Source organism: Crocodylus siamensis, chromosome 4 (assembly GCF_052110815.1).
Source record: "Crocodylus siamensis isolate JL-2025a chromosome 4, ASM5211081v1, whole genome shotgun sequence".
NCBI classification, from domain to species: Eukaryota; Metazoa; Chordata; order Crocodylia; family Crocodylidae; genus Crocodylus; species Crocodylus siamensis.
The window spans coordinates 30,491,655-30,512,644 of record NC_143398.1 but is presented as its reverse complement, the minus strand read 5'-3'; the positions used below and the strand labels follow the sequence as shown (position 1 = coordinate 30,512,644).

The window sequence follows — 20,990 nt, the reverse complement described above, 5'->3', positions numbered from 1 at the left end:
GGCACCCCCCCACACACACTCCTGTGGGACATTCCCTCTTCCCCAGCATCATAGCATTCACGAGCTGCACCTGGTATCTCGAGGTATGTAGAAAAAACATTTAAAGCTCTGTCTATGGCCAAATCACTGATTCTCTGAATCAGCATCAAATCTCCAAATTTGGATTCTGCCGAATCGAATCGGGGACAGTGAACCGAATCAACAAATCAAATCTCTGTCTCTGGTTAGGGCTGAATCTGAATCAAATATGGCGCAATTCACACACCCCTAAAAATGAACTAGGAGAAACTCCTGAGCTTTATTTCCGCTTTAGGACTTTCGTTGTAATCATAACTAAATAGCATAGAATGATACTTTTTTTCCTAAATTACATAGAATGATACCTACTTGTCTGAAGTTGTAGTCCGTATTGACCTAAAAAGGGCCTGTGGCTTTTTGTAGGAGTTCAGGTGTTTCCTGAAGAGTCACAGTAAGCTTACCAATGGAGTAATTTTTTTAAATTTGCACAGAACTCTTGTAGGATACATGTTAAGTATAATGCATTGCCACCAGTCCAAAAATATACCACTTAAATGGTAAAATAAATACCTGGTTGTTAACATATTAGGATTTGGGGGATGCATTTAGCTTTCATTCATGTGGATACTAATAAACATCTTGAATCAGAAAATTATGGTTACACTGAAGGTATATTTAGAAACAATGTACTGGTATGTAATTTCTACATTGTGTAGTTAAAACCCATGGGAAGGAACTATTAAATGAGGTGGTGAGTTTCTGCAATGGAATTCTGTATAGTGAGACACCTTTGAGATTACTTTAAATGATCTTGATAATGCTGAGTTACTGACTTGCAAGATTAAGCAAAAGGTACAAGAGAAGAAGTGTAGTTAAAATAATCAATTATATAGCTGAGATGTGGAACACAAGAGCCAAATGAGTGACTGTAATCCCATAAAGGTGTGAAGAACATTGTATATGATACCCACACTCTCTGAAGTGGCTTTACCATTACTTTATTCCCATATTTAAAATGACATGGAGAAATATGTTGTGCTCAGTAGCAAAATAGCTCATAGCTCTTGCTCAGCAATGTGGTTTGTAAAAATTAAGAATTGTTGAACTATGATGCAACTAATAATATATTTTCATCTTTTAATTCAGCAGATAGCTGTAATACAAACCACTCTGCCTGGATTTATACAGTTTCATAGTTTCTAGGGTTGGAAGGGACCTGAGTAGATCATCAAGTCCGACCCCTTGCCATGGCAGGAAAGAGTACTGGGGGTCAAACGACCCCAGCAAGGTCTTCATCTAGCCTCTTCTTAAAAAACCCCAGGGTAGGAGCCTGCACCACTTCTCTTGGAAGTTGGTTCCAGATCCTAGCCGCCCTGACCGTGAAGTAGTGCCTCCTGATATCCAGCCTGAATCTACCCTCTGCCAGCTTGCGACCGTTATTCCTGGTCATTCCTGGCAGTGCTCAGGGGAACAGGGACTCCCCCAATGCCTGCTGGTCCCCCCCACTAGTTTATAACAGGCCACTAGATCCCCCCTCAGCTTTCTCCTTTGGAGACTGAACAGGTTCAGGTCCCGTCGCCTCTCCTCATAGGGCCTGCCCTGCTGTCCCCTGATCACACGAGCGGCCCTCCTCTGGACCCTCTCCATGCTGTCCACATCCCTCTTGAAGTGCGGCGCCCAGAACTGGATGCAGTAGTCCAGCTGCGGCCTGACCAGTGCCGCATAGAGGGGGAGGATCACCTCCTTGGACCTGCTTGAGATGCATCTGTGGATGCATGACAAGGTACGGTTGGCCTTCCTGACTGCCTCCCCACACTGCCAGCCCATGTTCATCTTGGCATCAGTGATGACTCCAAGATCCTTTTCCGCCTCTGTGCTGACAAGAGGGGAGTTCCCCAACCTGTAGGTATGGTGCTGGTTGTTCCTCCCCAGGTGCATCACTTTGCACTTGTCTGTGTTGAATCCCATCCTATTCTTGTCCGCCCACCCTTGTAACCTGTCTAGGTCCAATTGTAGTCTGTTGCTTCCTTCTAGCGTGCCCACATCCCCCCACATCTTAGTGTCATCAGCAAATTTGAACAGTGTGCTTTTCACCCCCTCATCCAAGTCACTGATGAAGATGTTGAACAGCGTGGGCCCGAGAACCGAGCCCTGTGGAACCCCACTGTCCACGTCCTTCCAGGTTGAGAAGGACCCATCCACTACCACCCTCTGGGTGCAGCTCTCCAGCCAGTTGGTGACCCATTTGACTGTGTGGGTGTTGACACCACAGTCCCCCAGTTTCTTAATGAGAATGGGGTGAGAGACAGTATGAAAATCCTTCCGGAAGTCCAGGAAGACTATGTCCACTGCTACCCCTGCATCTAAGTATTTGGTGACCTGGTGGTAGAAGGCCACCAGGTTGGTCTGACAGGACCTGCCACTGATGAACCTGCGTTGGTTGCCCCTAAGCATGTAGTCCCCAGCTGGCCTCTTGTGGATGTGTGCCAGAATAATTTTCTCAAACATCTTGCCTAGGATTGAGGTAAGACTAACTGACCTATAATTTCCCGGGTCCCCCTTCTTCCCCTTTTTGAAGATGGGAACCACACTGGCCCTCTTCCAGTCCTCCGGCACCACACCAGAGCACCACAAGTGCTCGTAAAGCCGTGCTGGGGTCCTGCAATGACCTCGGCCAATTCCTTTAGAACTCTAGGGTGGAGATTGTCTGGATTGGCTGACTTGAATATGTCCAGCCCCTCCAGAAGCTCCCTAACTAGTTCCTCACTAGCCCTTGGCCCAGGTTTGCCTCTCCCGAGGCCCGAGGGGAGCCCAGCAGGGAGGTGACTGTTCTGGTCTCTATTTAGGAAGACGGAGGCAAAGAAATCGTTAAACATGTTAGCTTTGTTGTCTGGTGTGATGACCAAATTTCCCAATGTGTCCTGCAGGGGCCCCACATTACCCGGAACCTTCTTTTTACTCCCTATGTATTTAAAGAAGGACTTCTTATTGTCCTTAATCTGGGAAGCTAGCCCTAATTCCATCTCTGCCTTGGCCTTCCTGACTGCCCCCCTACATCTCTGAGCGACTGCAGTATAGTCATCCTTGGTGATGTCCCCCTCTTTCCATTGGGTGTACCCCACCCTTTTGGCAAGGAGACATTTCCAGATCCTCTTGGTGAGCCATGGAGGCTTGTGTGCCCCCCTGCTCCCTTTGATCCTCGTTGGGATTACCTTCCTTGGATCATGTCCTCCAAATAGTGATTTAGTATCAGTGAATACTGGTGTAAAAGATGTAGACAAAAATGATCGATGACAGCAAGATAAAAATAATTTCTGTGTTTTGCTATTTCCTTTTAAAATATCAGAGCTCAGAATACCTAGTAAAACATACTGTAATCATGGTTCTCATCTTCACCAGTGTTATCATCTTTGCATTTAATCATTTTTACTCTAAGAGGAACAGATAAAATTAACTAACCTATGCACCAATGATTCATGATATCTCAACTTTTTCAACATTAATTGTTGTAAGGCCCTGTTTTTTACTACATAAACAACCAGATTTAAAATGGTTATTGCTGTCACTGTAGCAGTCTTTCTTCTACCTGTCCATAGGGAATTACATAGGACATGTCACCATGTAAGAACTACAATGTTCACTACTGACTCTCCTAAAGACTGCTGCTCTTCTCTCTTGTGTGTAAAAGGTACTCATTAAACAGAGTAATTATTTAGGGAGCTTTTTCAAAAGCAGTCAGCACTAGCATCAGTAAGCATAAATTGCATTGAACTCCCACAGATTTTAAAGTTAGACCAACTTTGAATGCTTCTGAAAGTATCACTATTCATTTTTAGTAATTTTGTTCTGAAGCTGATCCCTGACTGTAATATAAATAATAGAAACACTAAATAAAATTTGTAATTTCCCTTTTGTAAGTGTGTCAGAAACTTTGGCTCAATTTTAGTGTCAGAATATGCACACACAAGTCTCATTATTTTCAAATATTTCTGTATATAACACATCCGACAGCAAACTTCATTTCTACAACTGTCTGCATCTAAGGCTGCTAACTGAAGTTAATTTACAGACATGATAGGGCCCAATCCACAGCCCCAACAATTGCACCTCCTGCCACGTCACACATGCATGACTGGGCATGTGATTTTGGGATCAGAGATTAGATCCCAGTCATGTCTTACTTTCCTATGTAGGGGATGCTTCAGCTGGGTGGCACTCATAGTTTGTACTCATCCCTGTAACAGGAACCTGTAAAAGCCACATGTGCCACCTGGCTGCAGTTTTGATAATCACCTGTCAATCAACCAGTTTCAGATCCCAGCCCCAGCCCCAGCTGATAATCAATTGATTGTCAGGCACCCAGCTTTCAGTGTTGTGATGCAGGGGGACTCCAGGATCACAAGCCTGGGCTGTACTTGCACTGGTAAATAAGGTGTGACGGGGATCTAATTCCCCAGCCCAAAATTGCATATCCTGCCATGCACATGTGCATAGTATGAGGCATGATTGTTGGGATTGTAGATCAGATCCCATCACTCCTTTAAGTGAAGGTCTGTCAGGAGCTTAAACAGAACACCAACAGACCCAGGCTATGTAATATGGAAGGTGGACCTGACAGTAACAATGTACATCGGGCACGCGTCGTTGGATTTAAATCTTTTCTTATCTGTCTTTATACACTAATAAAAAAAACTTAGGAAGACTTCTTACATTTTGCAGTTTTAGCAACAGTCTGAATTGTTCAAAAGAATAAACAGTTTAGGGTTGTTATCTTCTACAACCACCTAGCAGATGGGAGACACAGTCTGAAATGTCTTGATTTCCTAGTAGTAGCTTATTGCTAATGTTTTCTGTCATTAGAGCCACTGTGGGCTCAAGACGAGGCAAACAATAAACACAATTTAAAATAAACACGTTTTATTAAAGTCAACACCAAATTAAGTCATATTTAAAATCTATCCCAGAGTAGCAAAGGCTTTCCTCTTCACATTGTGCTTCATAATGCACCCTGAGCAAAAGTGCAAAACCTGAACTGGCTCACTCCTTAATTACATATATTAATCATTTTAAATTGTCTCAATCAGTAACAACAAATACTACAGCTCCCCTAGAATAACATCATAATTAGCATTGCAATATTTAAAGCCCAAACAAACAAATGAGTAATGAAACCATTTAGCTTTCCTTTCAGTGTTTCAATTTATAATCAGTTAAGAATACTTACTTGCTTACTCTAAGTGAAATAAATGGAAAATGAAAATGGTATTTTATAAAGAGTGTGTTCAGAGCATTGAAATATAAAACAGAAAACAGAAGCAGAGCAGAAAAAAGTCCAGTTAGGCACCATATGTAATGAACTGTTTGAACTGGGGAAGTTTAGAGAGACAAATACTGCCTAGACAAATTACAGCATCTTCACTATTCCAGTAGACTATTGGGCATGGAAGCCCTGTAAAGGAACAAAGTTGGATTTCTTATTGTTTTATTAGCATGATTTCATGGAACTGAAATGGGGCAGTGTGGGGTGGGATAAGAAAAAAAATCAGCTATGAAGAAATAAGTAGAAGGGTCCAAAGCCCCAAAGAAAAAGATAAAAATGTTGTATCTCATTCTGGTAGTCCAAAGAACCACTTTAAAAACAGACACAAGGAAAAGATAAATCATAGCTTGTAGTTTTTTCGTTTTGATATAATTTGGTTTAAAGTATTGAATATAATACATTACATTATATTAGCACATGTGATTTAGTGTATTTTGTAAAAATAATGAAGCATTAAGACTCCCCATTGCCTGATCTGCTATTAAGTCTGCTGAAAAGTAAAGTGACACAGGTTGGCAAATCAGTGAAGTGAGAATTAATAAGCTTCTTCTGCAGTGATCAACAGCTGCCCTGCTTCTCTCATTTGCAGATCCACAGCTACCTTAAACATTTTGTGATCTTAGTCTTACAGTGCCCATCCCATCATGTGAAGAACTCCCTGGAAAACAATGCAAAGCCAGTGCATAAGGGCTCACTGTATCAGGTCCAGTTGCATAAAAATTGTTTTAAATGAAAATCATCTTGCTTTTTGCTCTCCCAGTCATTCATTCCAGTCCTTCTTCCCACAGGTCCAAGATAATCTTAGAAATAAAAATGTATTTGATAACACTGCTAATATTCAAATCTTCCCTTTTCTGTTCCTCTCCTTCAGCATTATATTCAAAACCCAGATGCTTTCTCAGTTCTATTAAAAAGAAATATTTAAATGGAGAAATTCTCCTGTACCAGAGTTAGTTCTCAGCTGACTTTGTGTGCACTGATTTTTAATAGCCTACTCCAGGGGTTGATCACATAACAGCATCCACTGATACAGTCAGTATTCTCTTGGTTCCATATGACTAGAGCATCCAGAGGAATGCCACATAATCCTATTTAACCATACAGATTTAATAGAATCATTTGGCATTATATTAATATATCACTGTAGGCATACATTAAAAGTGTATGGGGATTTTCCAATGATTTAGATACTGATCTTAAGATTTACAAAACATTTTGTGGAAATATATTAGTTTTATTGGAATTTCAAAACCAGAGAGAGAGAGGGAGAGGGATGAGTGGGGTTAAACCAATTCAGTAGCTGAGTCAGGTAGAGCTGAGACTTGATCTGGGATTTTCTTACCCAAGTGCCCTAGCCACCTGGATACAGAAGAAGTCATTCCTAATCTCTTGCCTTGCACCAATGAATGAATGTACATATAAAGTAGAAAAATTCCAATAGAAAAATCTTAAGCGATTGTCATAATAACCTTGTAATTAAGACATTTACCTAGCATTTGAGTGATGCAAGTTCAGTTCCCTGCTCTGAAGCCCTCTTTTCTGTAAAAGCTGTTTCACTGCATAAATGTAATTCATTGGACCAGCTGAAAAGGTCTGACTATCAGACAAAGGAAGTATTTGTACCCAGATTTTCTAAATCACAGGTTAGTGCCCTGATCATGGTCTGTTGGGGATGGCATTCCTTTTCTCATTCTTTTTTAACTTAAAAAAAAACAAAACAAAACTTAAGAAGTCTCAATTTCATCCAAATGATAAGATGACAATTCTTTTTGAAATCTTGGAATTTTTTATAGAATGTTAATGTCTCTCTCTCGCAGATATGACACCACTTAATAGTAAAATGTGCCTGGCACATAATAAGATACTGTCCCAAAGACATTAATATCGAATAACTAAGAAAATCATATGTAATATAATAGACAATAAAGATTTGCATGTGTTCATTGTGAGCCCAATCCATGAAACAAATGAATTGTCCTCATAATGAACAAGCTTTACATCAGGCCCTATAATTGGAATTTCCTAAGGAATTGTGTTTGTAGAGATATCTATAGTTGCAGATCCTCAGGGAGTATCAATCACCAAATCTTTACTGACTTTAACAGAGGCTTTTACTCCAACTCTAGTAAGGGTTTTAAGAAGAAATGAGGGTAAAAATGTAAACAAGTCTTACTTGATAATACCTAAGAGGTCTGACTTTATAAAGAACATTTGAGCTAGGGACAAGGAATTTGATTATACTGAGGAGGCCTTTTAACTTAATGTGTAAACCATCATACATTTTCAGAGACAATATCAAATTTCATTGCGTCTCAGTGAGACATCAAAATGGAACTTTCAACTAAATGTGAACCACTGGTCCTAGATTGACACCTGCTCAGAGAAGCATTATGGAAGTACAGATTACCAAATTTCATAAAAACCTCAGCTAGTTAGGGCTTCAATACTGCATTAGTGTCTGGGCAGGTGAGTAGCAGCCATGAATCCCAAAGCTGTTCTTATGTGGTTGTGTATTAAAGGAGCCCAAAACTGAACAGAACTCCCCAAAGTCCATGATCTCCTGTGTTCTAATAAGAGGATGCAACATCACGTTACCTGGCATCATTACCATGGGCAATAGACTTCCTAAGCTGGAGTGATATAGTGATATAGGCACATCCATGCTCATTAAATTAGTGCCATGAGAATGTCTGTTAATTAGCTCAGCTGAGAAGTGGAGATAATTAGCCTGGGTACAGTGCCTTAGGATCTGCCATGGGCTACTTTCTAAGTGGGAAGAAACATACCTGCCTTCACACAACATTGCACCCAGTTCTGTGTCTCAGCCAAACTAATTAGCCCCTCCACAGCCCTGCACTAGTGCCTACAACAACTGGAAACAGAAGTGATGTAAACTTGCAAGGTCTGTGGACCATTAGGGCTGTGACCCAGCTTTTTACGTTTGAATGTTTATCCTTTATTTTAACTCTGTCTGATCACAGCTGGTACCAAGTGATAAGGAGAAGCAGAGAGAAGTAGGAACCTAGGAGAAGATGGGAAATGTTTAGGTCAGAATAGGGAAGTTAACAGAACAATCTGTTAGTCATCCCATATGCCTATATACTAATCTAAAAAGTATGAGAAATAAGAAAAAAGAACTAAAAGCCAAAATGTGAGACTGTCTGAAATGGTTCTGAGATAGCTGACTGTCTTAAGTTTAAAGTCTGTCTCATGTGAGACTTCATGGAAAAGTTAACATGGCTGGAATACCAATATGGGTGAGCATAGCTTGTTTATGAGGCAGGGGAAAATGACAGAAATATTCTTCTATACATATATTTTATATTTATTCATTTGATCTATATGCTGCCCTTTCTTAATAAAAACTCAGGGTATCTTACAGTAAGATAATAGAATAACTTATAAAACAGGAGAATGAACAGGAGGAAAACACCTTCGAAGGCACTACCCCCCTAAAAAATATCCCAGCCTAGCTTTGTTTGCTAAATGCCTGTCCAAATAGAAAAGTCTTACAGTGTTTCTGGAAAATGCCCAGGCTCAGGTCCTGGCAGGCCTCAAAAGAAAGGCAGTTCTAGAGCTGAGGAGCAGCTTCTGAGAACAACTTCCCACATGTTTTCACTAAGTGAACTTGGCATATTAATGGTACTTGCAGGAGGTTACACTTGGCTGATCTTAGAGACTGCAATACAGCATATGGGAGAAAATCCCCAAAGTCATAGGGTCCAGTTCATTAAGGGTCTTTTAAGTCAAAAATCAGTACCTTGAATTTCACTTAGAAAACTATTGGGAGCCTGTGTAGACTCTGTAGCACTGGAGTTATGAGCTTCCGGCAACCCAACCTGGACAGAAGGCAAGTTCCTGTGTTATTCACCAGCTGCAGCTTCTAGACAGTCTTCAAGGGTTGCCCCATGTAGAACACATGCATTAGACATATACATAATTGTTCTGAGGTCCAGAACAAATGTTGAATATCTCTGGATTAAGATAAAAGGAGGAAACAAGAAGAGCAAGGTCATGGTATCAACGACAGACCAGTAAGGCAGGAGGAGGAGGTAGATACAATGTTAAAAAAAATGTAGGGCCAGATTCTATTTCACCCATTAGACATGTAAGTGATTCTACTCATCCCTCCTTAAATACCTGAATAACTGTGCCAACAGATACCTTTTAATGTAGAAATTCTTATAGTGTCTAAACTGTACTTTTAACACTATTCATTCCATCGAGGAAGAGCACATATCAACTGCAGAGGCTTACTCAGCCTGACGAAGGGTTTTTAAACCCAAAAGCTTGCTAAAAAAATCTTTTTTCCAACTATTTAAGTTAGTCTAATAAAAGATATCAGATTCACCCAAAGAACCTTGTCTGCCTATGTCCTTAGACCAACACGACTACAACCTATACCCTAAAAGAGTAGAAAGAGCATTTTTGCCAGTATAGTACATCCCAGTTTTCCTACACTGATAAACTGAGTATCTTGTAAACATAGCCTTAGTCGAAATAGCCATTAAGGGTAAATCTACATGGGAAAATGTAGTTTCTTACTGGCATACCCTAAGTTGCTATAACTGTCCCTAAGAGTGGGCAGAAAAGATGGCTTTAATTACCCCATGCTAGACAGTATGAAGTCAGCTCTGCTGAGCATTGAGCCAATATTTTACAACAGTCATGTTATTTTCCTGTCTGTCACTGTAATAATCTCTGCCATATACAATATAGAGCTCAGCTCCAGATATTTTCACCATGTTCGTGTAGCCTTGGTGATATAAACAAGTGAATCTCCCTCCCCTGTAATTTTCTTTTCATATCCCAATCGCCAGTACTGTATTGCTTAATCAAATACCATAAGACCCACAATTAAGCTTCTAATAACTGTACAACAATTAGGAAAAACAGATGGGAAAGTAATTTAGTTCTCCAATGTTTTCCTCAGGTATTTTAAAATATAAGCATCTAAGGAGAAAGAATAAATTTTAGTTTTAACATTGATGCCAAAAACATTAACATTCCATCACAAGAAACAATTATTGGCAATTCTAACAAGTCAAAAATGCAAATATTATGTTGTTCTTATTCCCCATAACCTCTATTTTATAGAATAAAGTAGGTCAATCCTTTTTAAGGGTGCCAAATAAATATTTGTCAAACTTTTATTTTCAATTAAATAATTTTCTACTCCAATTTATTAGCTGACTCATCTGCAGACCCAATCTGTTGCCAGGTTAATTTGAATTGTGGCTGTTGTAAGACTGGGACAGTAATAAAGCCATTTTCAAGAGTAAGTTAAAAACTTTATGATCTCCACTAGCTGGAAATGGAAGCAAGATAAATGCAGACTAGAAATAAAGTATTTTTTCCACCAATAGCAGTAATTAACCTACCAACCTCACCCTTTTGACTTTGATGACTTATCCACTGGAAAGGTAGAATCAATATGATGTGGGGTTGGGAAAGTTGTAGGACCTGCCAGAAATAAGACTGAATAATTGCTTGACCACCTTAGGGGCTGCACTCCAGATTTTCTTTCAGGGTTTACTACCTTAGCCTTCACCTCTCCGGAGACAATCCACAAAGCTGTGGTTGTGGTTACTGTCATCTTCTGCCAGCTGTGCTGTTGGAAAATATCGTCTTCCACCACAGCTGCCATTGTGATGACCAACGGATGACTCTTAATGATGAAAACTGTTCCCCCCCTACCAAGTTCAACCTGCTGGCAAATTAGGTTGCCCAAGGTGCAGCATGTGGAGCCATTAGTAAGAGATGGATGCAAGTGAGGACAAGTAATCCCAAACCACCTTAATAAGGTGTTGCTGTTTGAGAAACAAAGGTTCTACCCCCTCCTCAAACACCCCATGGACAACTCTTGATCACCTAGCAAATGCCCAGAATTTTCCACCCTGGAGAGATTACTCCAGCTTCACCAATGTGTTGAAACAAACAGGAATCAGTAGTTACCAGTTATAAGCCAGGGATCACTTGGCATAGATTCAGGTGCCAGGGGTTATCTCTGATGGTGGGAAAGATCATCACATCTCATTAGGAAACTTCTGCCCACCTCAAGCTGGGAAGTCTGTAGTCAACAAGGTGTTTTCCTGCCACAGTCTACTGATTCACTGGTGTTTGGAACTTAGAGATTCAACTAGATGGCAGACTGCTATCACATACCACCAGGTACTACAAAAAATGCAAGGAAAAAACTTTCAGTCCTAAAGGTTTCTTCAGTCAGTAATTAGTTGAAATGTATGTACAATGACCCCAGATATATACAATAACCTCCAAAACATTGCCAATGCATGCAGAACTGCAGTCACTGATGCAGAACTGCTGAAGATCAATACCATCACTACAACAGACCAGACTACCAGGTATTGGCTGCCTGAAAGAAAGGAACTGCACCTTTTTATGGTGTAGTAAACACACAGAAGAAAATCAGAGAGCATGGTATTCGCTTTGCAGTAAAAAATAAACTGTTGTCCACAATGGAACCCCCAAACAAAAGCTCTGAAAGATTAATGGTGGTTCAACTCACTACTGCCACTGATTCTGTCACTCTTATGTGCATACGCTCCAACTCTCACCATTCATCTGAATCAAAGGACCACTTCTACAATGAGGTTAGGGCCTTAATCAGTAATATTTCACTGTTCAAGGGTACTAAGATATGCTTGCTCCTTTAAGGAAAGGAGCAGCCTAGCCAGGGAGATCTGCAGACTAGGCAGTGCACTACAGCTGTAGGTTGCCTGAGCAACAGGCTAATGAAGTAATTAGCCAGCACCTGTGGATGGACAGCTGACCAGAAGAAGACAAAGCCTCTGGCATATATAAGCCCCAAAGCTGGGGCTGGTAGAAGTTAGTTCTCTGTCAATTGCTAGGGGAAGGAGATCTTGTGTGAAGGAGCTATCCAGAGATGTTTGGTTTCCTGATCTGCTGCTTGTAAGAGTAATAAGGCTCTAGGAGCTCATAAGGTACCCAGGACTAGGAGGGACAAAATATTAGGGGAGAAGTTTGCCTTTTTAAAGGGGTAGAGAATGGCCTCCACCATTATTGTTGTTATAGCCCAAGGGCTTATATTTAAGTTGTTGTTCCCACTGGAGGTTTGGGATGAGGCTCTAAAGGGAGGTATGGAGGCCTCAGTACCCAGAGGGGGCAGGTGATCATCTAGAGCCCTATCAGCAGCTGGCTCAGGGCTCAAGTAGTTACAGAGCCTATAATGGGTGGAGTGTGTGCAAAGCATAGAGCACGAGGGCCAGAAGGTATGGCATCAGAGAGGTGCAGCGGTCAAAGGCCAGAGCGTCCAGGGACTGGAAGAGATTGATCAGAGCTAGTGCCTCAAAGCCAGGTCTGACACAGTGGTCCTAGGTTAGAAGGCCTAGCTAGATTATAGGGGTAGAGGCTAAGTAGGCCAAGGCCCCAACATACGTAACAACATCTGTGTAACACCCACGAAGTATGGGGTGTGGTAAAAAGAAGGTTTTGAGCCATGCAATTAGCTTATAAGGCTAAAGGTGTCCCATAAGGCACCAACTTGGAGAGGGACCTGGCAAGGGGTAGGGTCAAAGAGGGTTCTGCAGAACTGTGGCCACACAAACTCACGGGCAGCCTCCCTACCTATTTTTTTTTCCAACAAGATATGGCAGGTAAGATTAGAAGGTGCCCTGGGGGTAGAGCTGGCATGGTCACAGAGCCCCAAAGTCATTGCAGCCCCCCCTGGGGACTTTGCACCGTGATATTCACCTAATGAAAAAAATCTTCCTCCTCAGAGAATTCAGTGCAAGGGTTGGCAATAAACACACTGCCTGGCCTCACTCCTTTGGCACCTATGTTGTCAGCAAAATGAATGAAAATGGACAACATTTGCTTGAGCTATCTTCATGCAATGAGCTAAGTATAACAAATTCCTTCTTCAAACATGAAACCTAAATGCAAAGTATTTTCGCGCCATCCACAACTGAGCACTAGTATCAACTTGACCTGATTATCACTCACTTCATAGATTTCATAGATTTCATAGACATTAGGGCTGGAAGGGACCTTGGGAGATCATCGAGTCCAGCCCCCTGCCCAAAGGGCAGGAAGTCAGCTGGGGTCATAGGATCCCAGCAAGATAAACATCCAATTTACTCTTGAAGGTGTTCAACGTAGGTGCTTGAACCACCTCCGCTGGCAGACTGTTCCAGACCTTGGGGGCTCGGACAGTAAAGAAATTCTTCCTTATGTCCAGCCTGAAACGGTCTTGCAGGAGTTTGTGACCGTTCGACCTCATCATCCCATGGGGCGCTCTGGTAAACAGATGTTCCCCCAGATCCTGGTGGTCACCCCTGATAAACTTATAGGTGGCCATCAGATCACCCCTGAGCCTGCGCTTTTCCAGGCTAAAGAGTCCCATGGCTCTCAGCCTGTCATCGTAAGGTCTGTTTTCCTGACCTCTGATCATGCACGTGGCTCTCCTCTGGACTCTCTCAAGCTTCTCCACATCCTTTTTGAATTGTGGAGCCCAAAACTGGACGCAGTACTCCAGCTGCGGCCTCACCAAGGCCGAGTACAAGGGGAGAATGACGTCCCGGGATTTGCTCGAGAAGCATCTATGGATGCAAGCCAGCATTTTGGTCGCTTTACTAGCCGCAGCATCGCATTGGAGGCTCATGTTCATCTTGTGGTCAATGATGACCCCCAAGTCTTTTTCTTCTGTAGTGCTAACCAACGTAGCACTGCCGAGCCTGTAAGGGTGCTGCAGGTTTTTCCTGCCAAGGTGGAGAACCTTGCATTTTTTGGTGTTAAACACCATGAGGTTCTCGTCTGCCCATTTGCTGAGCTTGTCCAGGTCAGCCTGGATCACCCGCCTATTTTCTGGCATGGATGCTTTGCCCCAAAGTTTGGTGTCATTGGCGAACTTGGCCAGTCCACTCCTAACTCCAATGTCCACATCATTAATGAAGATGTTGAACAGTATGGGTCCCAGGACAGAGCCTTGAGGGACCCCACTGGTCACAGGGCACCATGATGAGTGACTGCCATCAATCACAACCCTCTGGGTCCGACCACGAAGCCAATTTCCCAGCCAGCGGATCGTGGTGGAGCCAAGGCCACAACTGGCCAGTTTGGCCAAGAGGTGATCATGGGATACCAGATCAAAAGCTTTTTTGAAGTCAAGATATATGACATCAATCTCTTCTCCCTTGTCCAGGTGATAGGTCACCTGGTCATAGAAGGAAATGAGATTGGGCAAACAAGACCTACCCGCAACAAACCCATGCTGGCTGTCCCTTAGAATGTTAGCCTGGGCCAGTCCCTCAAGGATGGCCTCCTTAATAAACTTTTCTAAGATCTTCCCCAGGATAGAAGTCAGGCTAATGGGCCTGTAGTTAGCCGGATCCACTCTCCTCCCTTTCTTGAAGATCGGCACCACATTGGCCTTCTTCCAGTCTTCGGGCACTACACCAGAGCACCAGGAGTTTTCAAAGATGCGTGCCAGGGGCTGGGCTATGACGCTCGCCAGCTCCTTGAGTACCCTGGGGTGCAGATTATCAGGGCCGGCTGACTTGAAGGTATCCAGCTTCTCAAGGTGTTCCTTCACGAGGTCAGCATTGATGGAGGGTAGGGGATCCCCCTCACCCAGATTTCCCTGTCCCATAGCAGGCACGGGCATCCCGTGTGACTGATGAAAGACTGACGCAAAGTACCTATTTAATAGGTTGGCTTTTTCCTGGGCGTCAGTTGTCAGTTGCCCCATCTGGTTTAGCAGGGGTCCAACATTGCCCTTGCTTTTCCTCCGGCTCCCCACATATCTGAAAAGGGACTTTTTGTTGTCCTTGATGCCTGAAGCTAGTTGGAAGACTTCTGGGATGTAATCATTCAGTGATCCTATCAGAGTGCTGACTGTTATACCAATCACTTATTGGTACATACTAAGGGCATATTACATCCCAGGGAATTGTACAAAAGCAACAAACTCTCCTTACTATGAATAAATGCCACACCAATGAAAGCTGAAGACACATTTTCTCAGTTTATCAGAACTTTCTCCAAGGCACTATCATCTCATTTAAGAAGGCCTTCAATATGCTCTTTCATCCTATTCTTATAAACAAACTAAGAGGCTGTGATACAGATGGTTACACAGTTAAATGGGTGGCAAACTGACCTAAGGGTCACACCCAGAGTGTGGTGGTGGATGGGTCAGTATCAACCTGGAAAGAAGTGGGCAGTGGAGACCCCCAAGGATCAGTTCTTGGACCTGTGCTATTCAATGTCTTCATCAGTGACTTGAATGAGTGCATGGCAAGCACTCTACCCAAATTTGCAGATGACACAAAATTATGGGGTAAAGTGAACACACTAGTAAGAAGGGATAAAATCCAGGTGGACCTGGACAGGTTGGAAAAGTGGGCAGAAAAGAATAGCATGCAGTTCAACAAAGACGAGTGCAAAGTGCTGCATCTAGGGAGAAGGAATCACCAACGCACCTATAGGCTAGGGGAGGACCTTCTCAGCAGTGTAGTGGCAAAAAGGGATCTCAGAGTCAGAGTTGACTCCAAGATGAATATGAACTGTAAATGTTATGAAGTAATCAATAAAGCTAAGCGCACTCTATCAGGCATTAGCAGGTACATCCCAAACAGGTCCAGGGAGGTGATACTTCCCCTCTATGTGGCATTGGTCAGGCTGTAGTTGGAGTACTGTCTAGTTCTGGGCACCATACCTCACAATGGATGTGGATAACCTTGACAGGGTCCAGAGGAGGGCCACTAGTATGGTTAGGGGCCTGCAGGTAAGGCCCAATGAGGCAAGACTGAGGGTCCTGCATCTCTTCAGCCTCTGCAAGAGATGCCTGAGAGGGGATTCTGTGACCATTTACAAATTCACTTGGGGGGGTAAGGCAGCAAGAAATAGGAGATGCTCTGTTTCCCAGGACAGCCCTTGAAATAACCAGGAACAATGGCCACAAACTGACATAGAGCAGATTTAGGTTGGACATCAGGAAGAACTTTACTGTAAGGGTTGGCAGAATATGGAATGGGCTTCTAAGGAAGGTGGTGCTCTCCTCTACCTTGGGGGTCTTTAAGAGGATACTGGACAAGCACCTTGCTGGGGTCATATGACTCCAGCACTCTTTCCTGCCCAGGGCATGGGGTCAGACTTGATGATCCATTGAGGTCCCTTCCAACTCTAACAACTATGAAACTATGAAGAAAAGTGCTGTGAATAAAGGAAATCTCTGTACGTAGCATTTGTTGATCTTATCAAAGCTTTTGGCCTTAGCAGCAGAGATGATTTGTTCCATCTCTGGAAATCCTGAAGAAGATTAGCTACTCTCTTAAGCTCCTGAGCATCGTCAAGTCCTTCCACGTTAGTATGCTTGCTTTTCCAAAACAAGCATTCAGATGGGTCATGTGCGGAAGAATTTGAAATCAAGAGTGGTGTTAAACAGAGCTGTGTTCTAGCTGCAATGTTTTTGGGGATTTTTTTTCTCAAAAATCTGCTCTTTCTCCATCTGAAATGACAAAGTTGAAGGAATCTATCCTAACAGAAGGAATCTGTTCTATGTAGGAGGTCAAAAAAGATCATCATAAATGTATCCCCTATACTTAAAATCTAGGATTCTGTGAAATGCTCAGTAGAAATGTTTTTAGAGTTTGATCACTGGAGGATCAAGATTTATATAATCTGAAAAAAAATTCAGACACATAAAAATATAACTTCCACATAGTTATTCTTAACAATAAAACTTGAAGAAACAAAAAGAAGAAACCACACTTTCAAAGAATACACTACATATCATTCAGAGTCTTCTAAATGGCAACAACCAATATTTAAGGTTTATATTTATGAATATGAATATATTCAGTAGAAAAGCCTGGAGTTATTACAAATGATACACTAATTCTGGCTATACTTCCTATAATGTGACACTGCTTCTATGGTAACTAATACATCAATAATAAAAAATGTAATTTTTACATAATTACAAAAACATATCATATTATATTACATTATGGCATATGTACAATATCTCTAGAGGACTCACTGAATGGCACACCATGCTGATCAATATTTATTGATTTTATTTAAATATGAACATATCTGAGAACTTCTAAAGCCCACATTAGCATCACTATTGAATAAATCTTCCTCGGTGCATCAATTAGTGACAAGCAGAAAGGACTTCAGTGGCTCATTTGGATTTATTATGCTAATCTCTTTAATTTTATTCTCATCCCACTAAAACACTATACATTCCAACCCATGCTGAGTTCTCCTCTAGACAACAACAACATAAGACAGGACATGCCTTGTTAGACAGTCCTTTTCATCCTTCTAATCTAGTGACTATCCATTAATTCTGGGCTTAGTATGCATACAAGTCCCTTAGAATCATAGAATCAAAGAGTTGGAAGGGACCTAGACAGATCATCTCGTCCGACCCACTGCCATGGGCAGGAAGGAGCACTGGGGGTGGCAGGGGTCATAAGACCCCAGCCAGGTGCCTATCCAGTCTCCACTTGAACATCTCCAGGGAAGGTGAGAGCACCACCTCTCTGGGAAGCCTATTCCAGGCTCTGGCCACCCTTACTGTGAAGTAGTTCTTCCTAATATCTACCCTAAACCTATCCTCCCTCAACTTGTGGCCATTGTTCCTGGTGACTCCAAGGGGAACCCTGGTGAACAGACTTTCCCTGAGTCCCTGCTGCTGGCCCCTGATAAGGTTGTAGGCAGCCACAAGATCCCCGCTCAGTCTCCTCTTGTGGAGACTGAAGAGATTCAGGTTCCTCAGCCTCTCCTCATAGGGCTGACCACGGAGGCCCTCAACCATATGAGTGGCCTCCTCTGGACCCTCTCCAGGTTCTCCATGTCCTCCTTGAAGTGCGGCGCCCAGAACCGGACACAGGACTCCAGCTGCGGCCTGACCAGTGCCACATAGAGGGGGAGCAAGACCTCTCTGGACCTGTTAGTGATGCCCCTGTTGATGCAGGACAGGGTGCGGTTGGCTCTGCCTACTGCTTCATCGCATTGGCGACTCGTATTCATCCTGGAGTCAATCCTGACTCCAAGATCCCTCTCTGCCTTTGTGCTGCCAAGAGGGTCAGCCCCTAACCTATAACCATAATGCTGGTTCCCTCTCCCCAGGTGCAGCACCCTGCACTTGTCCTTGTTGAACCACATCCTGTTCAGATCCACCCACTTCTCCAACCTATCCAAGTCTGCCTGGATGCGGTCCCTGCCTGCTGGTGTATTCACTTTACCCCACAGCTTGGTGTCATCAGTGAACTTGAACAGGGTGCTCTCCACACCCTCATCCAGGTCGCTAATGAAGATGTTGAACAGCACCAGCCCAAGGACCGAGCCCGCGGAGACTCCGCTGCCCACACCCTCCCAGGATATTCTAGGGTGCTGTTCAAGAAGAACCCAAGGAGCAGATATTATTCAAGCATTAGCAATGCTCCCAACTATTTAAAAATAGAGAGGACCAATTTCTTTCCAACCAGGAATTTCTCTGCTTTCAGTAAACCAATGTATGCATAGACAGGTATAACTTTGGGTGGAGACAGAAATACAGCTCCCCACTGTAACTGAGAATGTTTTGCAGGAGGTATTCAGAGTTGCAACAATCCCACAGATGAAACAGAAGTTCACTGTTGGTTCCAGGAAGAAGGGGAATCTAGTGAGCTGAAAGCTGACTGCAAGCGTGCAGCTGGTTTCCCGTGGTAACAGGACCTTCTCTCTCCCAGCTGCTCCCAGTTTCAGAATAGGAGGGGAAAAGGAGCAGAGTGTTCTCATTATAGGGGTTCCCCATCTGGCTCTGGATGGTGGGGTGGGTGGATTAGAGCCCCCCCATCTCAGGCAGAGGGCTCCAATACATTCACCACACCCTCCAGTGGGGGCTGAAAATCCCCCACACTAAACTCCTCTGCTTCCTTTCCCCCCTTGCATTCTGGCAGTACAGACAGAAGTTACAGAAGATATTCTGTTTCTAAACATCTTGTGCCGCTGCTAGTTGTCCCTGTAGAATGTATGTATTATATGTTCCCTCTGGTGTGCAGCAAGTTACCTTGGGTGGCATAGGGAAGGCTGGGGCTGGCATTGGGCTGGCCCCAGAAACCTTTCCTGTGGTCCTGGAGGGCTCCTAAGGCTGCAGCATTGACAGTAGTGCTGCTCAGAGCCTGGTTGGCAGCCAGAATGTGGCTCCAGCCAGTCAGGCTCTGTTTTCATAGATTTCATAGATTTCATAGACATTAGGGCTGGAAGGGACCTCAGGAGATCATCGAGTCCAGCCCCCTGCCCAAAGGGCAGGAAGTCAGCTGGGGTCATAGGATCCCAGCAAGATAAGCATCCAATTTACTCTTGAAGGTGTTCAATGTAGGTGCTTGAACCACCTCCGCTGGCAGACTGTTCCAGACCTTGGGGGCTCGGACAGTAAAGAAATTCTTCCTTATGTCCAGCCTGAAACGGTCTTGCAGGAGTTTGTGACCGTTCGACCTCGTCATCCCATGGGGCGCTCTGGTGAACAGATGTTCCCCCAGATCCTGGTGTTCACCCCTGATAAACTTGTAGGTGGCCATCAGATCACCCCTGAGCCTGCGCTTTTCCAGGCTAAAGAGTCCCATGGCTCTCAGCCTGTCATCGTAAGATCTGTTTTCCTGATCTTACGCGTGTTTTTCTGATCATGCGCGTGGCTCTCCTCTGGACTCTCTCAAGCTTCTCCACATCCTTTTTGAATTGTGGAGCCCAAAACTGGACGCAGTACTCCTGCTGCGGCCTCACTAAGGCCGAGTACAAGGGGAGAATGACGTCCCGGGATTTGCTCAAGAAGCATCTATGGATGCACGCCAGCATTTTGGTCGCTTTACTAGCCGCAGCATCGCATTGGAGGCTCATGTTTATCTTGTGGTCAGTGATGACCCCCAAGTCTTTTTCTTCTGTAGTGCTAACCAACGTAGCACTGCCGAGCCTATAAGGGTTTTTCCTGCCAAGGTGGAGAACCTTGCATTTTTTGGTGTTAAACACCATGAGGTTCTCGTCTGCCCATTTGCTGAGCTTGTCCAGGTCAGCCTGGATCACCCGCCTATCTTCTGGCGTGGATGCTTTGCCCCAAAGTTTGGTGTCATTGGCGAACTTGGCCAGTCCACTCCTAACTCCAATGTCCACATCGTTAATGAAGATGTTGAACAGGATGGGTCCCAGGACAGAGCCTTGAGGGACCCCACTGGTCACAGGGCACCACGATGAGTGACTGCCATCAATCACAACCCTCTGGGTCCGACCACGGAGCCAATTTCCCAGCCAGCGGATCGTGGTGGAGCCAAAGCCACAACTGGGCAGTTTGGCCAAGAGGTGATCATGGGATACCAGATCAAAAGCTTTTTTGAAGTCAAGATATATGACATCAATCTCTTCTCCCTTGTCCAGGTGATACGTCACCTGGTCATACAAGGAAATGAGATTGGTCAAACAAGACCTACCCGCAACAAACCCGTGCTGGCCGTCCCTTAGAATGTTAGCCTGGGCCAGTCCCTCAAGGATGGCCTCCTTAATAAACTTTTCTAAGATCTTCCCCAAGATAGAAGTCAGGCTAATGGGCCTGTAGTTAGCCGGATCCACTCTCCTCCCTTTCTTGAAGATCGGCACCACATTGGCCTTCTTCCAGTCTTCGGGC

The 20,990-nt window shown here is 43.7% G+C and overlaps 1 protein-coding gene across 1 annotated transcript in view; it reads right to left on the bottom strand.

The window, feature by feature from the left end:
• The window catches only part of LOC149865609 (uncharacterized), a 79,809-nt gene that overhangs the window by 10,823 nt on the left and 47,996 nt on the right, over window positions 1-20,990 (bottom strand). The window contains exon 2 of the mRNA XM_090041558.1: window positions 3,391-3,449. Within this exon, the coding sequence (XP_089897684.1) occupies window positions 3,391-3,449 (59 nt within the window). The remainder of the gene's footprint in view (window positions 1-3,390; window positions 3,450-20,990) is intronic.